The sequence below is a fragment of the Cariama cristata genome, unplaced genomic scaffold, assembly GCF_000690535.1.
Source record: "Cariama cristata isolate BGI_N322 unplaced genomic scaffold, ASM69053v1 scaffold14610, whole genome shotgun sequence".
NCBI classification, from domain to species: domain Eukaryota; kingdom Metazoa; phylum Chordata; class Aves; order Cariamiformes; family Cariamidae; genus Cariama; species Cariama cristata.
Genome location: NW_009596496.1, coordinates 14667 through 20030, shown reverse-complemented (window position 1 = coordinate 20030; position 5364 = coordinate 14667). Strand labels below are relative to the sequence as shown.

At 37.3% G+C, this 5364-nt stretch overlaps 1 protein-coding gene across 3 annotated transcripts in view; it reads right to left on the bottom strand.

The window, feature by feature from the left end:
* Positions 1–216: 216 nt before the first annotated feature.
* The window catches only part of SLC39A9 (solute carrier family 39, member 9), a 19797-nt gene continuing 14649 nt past the window's right edge, over positions 217–5364 (bottom strand). For 2 of the 3 annotated variants that reach the window (XM_009706401.1, XM_009706407.1), the window contains 3 exons: positions 4699–4784; positions 2575–2709; positions 217–795 (listed from right to left, as the gene is read on the bottom strand). In XM_009706401.1, the coding sequence (XP_009704703.1) occupies positions 565–795; positions 2575–2709; positions 4699–4784 (452 nt within the window). In that variant the 3' untranslated portion in view covers positions 217–564. Of the gene's footprint in view, positions 796–2570; positions 2710–4698; positions 4785–5364 lie in introns of all 3 variants that reach the window. The other variant, XM_009706417.1, reaches the window with a different exon arrangement.

Genomic DNA, 5364 nt, shown 5'->3' with positions numbered 1-5364 from the left:
GTGACGTAGTGACATTTTGGTGACAATAGCAGTGTTGTCCAGAGTTCCAAGCGTAGCCCATTTTTGCAATACAATTAGTGACAAACATCACAAGGACCAGTCACGTTATCAGGACAACATAGAACCGGTGGGGGAGAGCCCCCTTCTTCATTAGTAAGACTTCAGCCTCTCACAAGGCAGCCATCCTTTGTTTTTGCTCTCAGTTGGGAAAGCTGAATTGCACGATACTTTGGTGATTGCAATTTCATGATGAGTCGCTATGTTCTTCCCAGCTCACCCTTCTTAAACTTCAAATTCCATCTTCCCTGAGAATAGGGCCAGAAGTAACAATTAAAATAGCAAATGTCTTCAGAAAAGAAAGTTACATAGAATTTATGTCCGGCTGCCAAAGTACATTTTGCTACACTAAAAACTTTCCCAGTATTCCTCATTTTGCAATCAAGGTTCCCTCTGAACTCCATAAAGTGGATGGGATGGATGATGGGTAAGAGACAACGATAAAGGGAGCAGCCCACATTTACTGCTCACATCAGATCGAGGAGGAGAATGGTGAAATTCGAGTGTTTAGTGATGGTGTCCAATGGACAAAACTAGAGGAATAAGGCATCCTAATACTAGGGCTGCCACCTCCAGACGACTGAGTCCTTTTCCTCCAGTTGATTCAGGTTTGTGGCTATGAGCAATTCCTCCTACTTCTGGGAGGACATGAACTGTGGCAACATAAAGAAAAGTCCCAGCAGAAAACAGCATAGCGACTCCGGTGGCATTGACTTCTGAAAGGGCTTCTTTGCTGCTCTGAAATGGAAAAAAAAAAAAACAGAAAGAGAAAAAAAAATGAGGATAAGCAGGAGTTCTTCAATCAATAATAAAAAAATTCTCTACGTGTCCAGACACAGTGGGATTTCTATCAACTCCCATTCTCTCTCACAATGACAAGAGTTTAATGTGTTGTTTCATGTCTTGCACCTTATGTATAGCAACTGGCATTCTAAAGTTGATGTCAGGGGCAAAAAGACACCTCTCATACCAGTTAGTTCACTTTGGACTTGTAAGATCCCTTACAGAAGGAAAAAAGTCAGTCCGTGCAGAAGCATCTTGTTTGACCATATCACAGCCAGATATCAAATGTCAAAATGACAAAGTGTGCTTTGGGGAAAAAAAAAAAAGTTCAGATTGAAAGCCACAAATTTTAGGAAGGACACTCAAGACTGACTTTTTTTTTTTCCCCCCTTTTTCTAATCAAAGAGTTCAAATAAGATGTTAACCTTTAAATATCTGGTCCCCTGCTGGTCAGAGCAAGATTTGCTAGATTTAAGTCCCAGATCATCACTCACTCAATATTTCATTTGCATGTACAAGTAAACATCCAAAACTTCCCCAGAATTTCCATGCAAACTTCATAAAGAAATGCATCTTCTGGATCAAAACTGAGTACCTCTTCACATTCAGACTGGGATTAAGATCATGCTGTACATCACTAAACGTAATGAATTGCAAACCCACTCATATCAGTTTCAAAATGCTTCTTGAACAACTTCCAATTCAAGTGTGATGTTAGTTCTCTGGTATACTCTGAGGTTATTTTTCCAAAGAGCAGATACATCTTCTGCTCTGGAACTATACAATCACTGTGACAGACGTTATGCCTTATCAATTCTCTGCTCTTTCTGAAGTGCAAAATGCAAAACCAACTCTTAGTGAGCCTACATCAAAAGAATGCTCAAACAGCATTCTCATTTCTACTTACAAACCCAATCCTTTCTGCTGTCTCCTGTACTGCAATATCAAATATAACTCCTATCTGGCAAGTAAAGGGATTAGCTCAGATGATTTACTTAATCCTTCCTCTCATGCCTTGAGTTTCATGAGATCACATGTTAGATTTTTTACAACACAACACCATAGTGTGTCACTAGCATGGCCCACAGCAGTTAGAAATACAGGAGTGTCACAGGAAATGCTATGAGAAGCAGAAACATTTAATTTGGACAGAGATGATAAACTCATGTGCAGTGGTCCATTTCACAGGACATTTGCCGTACAGAGCCAAGACAAGACTATGCTTTAAGGAGTATGAGAGGTAAAAAGGCTGTTCTAGCTGAGGATTCAACTTCTGACACAGCGTGAAAAAGACTTTGAACATATAGGACCAATTCTGGGATGGTGGGGGAAAGTAGCAAAGATTATTTTCTACCTGCATATTAAAATAAGAATTCATGCAGCAATACAGAAAATTATTCAGTCATATAGTCATCAGATAAAACCTTGTATATGAGTAAACTGTTCTCAGCAGGGAGCAGCAGGAAGAAGACAAGGCAGAAATCGGTCTTCTAAAAAAAACTATGCAAAACTCTATAGAGGAGTTATATCACTGGTTCTGATGGAAAGCATGGGTTATTTTTTGTTCCACACATTCATACTGCTACCTTTTTATCCACTTTTTTTTTTTAAATCTCCATTTTGCTAAATTTTTCAAGCAGTTTGGAATTATGTTCTATGAAACACATATGATATTCCTTTCCCCAAACTCCACCAGTAAGCTACATTTTGGGCAGAACAAAATCACAGACCTACCTTGCTTAGCCCTAAGTATGTCACCATCGACATAACAGGTGCTGCTAATGCAAAGACCAGCAAGTGCTTTCTAATTCGATTCCGTTCTAGCCCAGCGTGCATCAGGAAGGAAACCAGGCCAAAGGCAGCTGGTGCCTGCAAAAAAAACAATATTCACTGGTAATACAATACCTTCTAAAATCCCCTGCAACCTGAGATAAAGTTCAAATACAACTTACTACATTGAAATGCACTGAACTGGAAGAAATTCAGGGAGAGCACTAGTATGTTACAGTTAACCCAAATCAATAGAATTCTGCAGACTGCCCTACCTTAATAACAGTACCTAATGAAAACCCATGTTCTGGCTATCAGAGTACAACATATTTGTGTAGTCATTATAAGTATTATTTCTGACTTGAGTCATTGCTATAATCCCTAAGTCTCCACTAACTTGATGTAATTTCTTTTTTCATCCTTATATTACTACGCATCCTTAGATGGACAGTTTCTTTATCTACAGTAGAAAAATTCTACAATTAACATGGAGGGGGAAAAAAATTCCCAAAGAAAGATAACTGTCAGACTCCACATAAACAAAGACTTAAGAGCTCTTTCGATTAGTTCATCATTCAGTTTCATTCCTGTTCCCACTGGGAAGCAAACAAATACTTCCTTCTTCTCCCTCTGCTGGCATCCAGTTTCTAATCTGCAAGGCATAGCTGTCCTGCTATTAACGGAATTTACTATATTTTCGCTCGCATAAGGACAATGGCAGTCCACCCTGGCATTTCTGAGATAAGACATAAAGTAAAATATTTTTTATACACAGCTTTTTGTTTTGTTTTTTTTAAACCTAGAAGGAAACCATGAGTGAAGGTAAAAAGATGAGAAAGACAAAAGCATCAATCAGGATCAGAAGACTAGAAAAATAAAGAGAGACAGAGAAGAAATACATTTCTCTTTCAACACCAAACATTTCTTGGTAATTTTTCACAGGAGAAATCTTCCTCTTCTAAAATTGCACAATTTCAGAAGTGAGTTAATTTGAATATTAAGAATAATAAAACCAAGTTTCACTTGGCAACAGCCATAAACTAAGCTTCACAGCAAGATGCGACATTGATGCTGCCACTTTTGAAGAGGGTTATGTAAACCACAATTTCTTGTATGAACAGTGAACACAAGACATGCTAGATCTGGTTTTCCTAACATTTTGAACATTTAATTATGCAAGGAAGACTTTGGATGAATGTATGACTAACTAACATAACATATATATGTATGTGCTACCATAAGCCAAATATGCATCCACACATATATCTTTAGAACCTATATAGCTAATAGATACCTTTGCACACCCATGAAGGAAAAAAAGATCTTCCCATCTTCAAGAGCCATTGTTTGCTTGCTACCATCAGAAAAATGTTAACATTTTTTTCATGCAGAAATGGCATATGACTGACGTTGAAGCTACTACAACAACAGAGGTAACCAGAAGTTGTAATTTAGTGCTCTGATATTAAGTGGTTTCAAAAGACTAACCCTTTAAATACTAAAACCCTTTATAACAAATATCCTTCTCATTTTCTTAAGAACATCACAGAACCAAAAAACTGTTGTAACTAGCATAAAACTGCTTTTCCTCCTTGAATACACTAGCATATACTTCTGTGCTTCACCGTCTTGAACTTCTCTGAATACGCTTCTTACAGCGGTAAGAATCTTGGGGGTTTTTGTTTGGTTAAAAAAACCCAACACACACAACCACCACCAACAAAATAAATAAAAAACCCCACAACACCACACTAGCTTCAGAAAAAGTCAGTGTGAAGCTACCACATTTCTTCATGAGCTATTTTTCTCTCCCTACTTTTGGAAGACTTTTCCCAACCACCGCAACCAAGGCAGGCGGAATTCTCTCTCATTCCTATCCCACTCAGACTTAGCATCCATCATTTGCTATTCTGTCATACATCAGACCAGTGCTTTTTGGTCCTTGAAGCTGTACTACTAAACCGGTTATTTCAATGGTGTTACACATTTCCATATTACATCACTAAGGAAACTTCAGATCTTCAGTAATTTCCATATGCTTTAACAGTCTTTTGAAGAACAAATAAGATTTTTTGGATGACTACTTACCTTGTGCAACATAATCGCAACAAACACTATCAACTGGACACTAGTCTGAGAAGTAGAAGCTGCTGCACCCAATGCAACACCATCAGCTGAAACAGGAGTGCAAATTCATGGATTATTCCTCCACATCAGTTTCAGCTTTCCCACCCCCTCAATGGTCAACAGTATAATATACGTTGATTTGAGAAGTCCTGTTACTCAAAATGCCTTTAACAGTACCAACCCAACACATGATCCACTTCCCTTTGTTAAGCCACAACAATTTCAGGATATCAGACAACCCTCAACAGGAGCTGTCTCGTATTTCCCAAGACCATAAAAACCATACTAAGAATCTATTCAGTATCAACACATTCTGACAAACTAGAACCAGGCAACAAGTTTAGTTGTTTTAGTCTTCTGTAGTAGAAGTGGTTTGCTGTCTAAATTTTAAAAAATCTGCTTTAGATTCTAAGCATTAAAAGAATTTTAATTATTATCCTTTAAATGAATTTTCAAATATAAATACTATCATAAATATTATTTTTTTACCATTTAACATAAGTATATTGTCTAAATGAAATAGAAAATGTATACTACATTAATTCTTAATATATACATACTTTGTTTAGTGAAGAAATATCTTTTTGATCAACACCTTATGACTTATCTAGACAATAACCTTCAGCA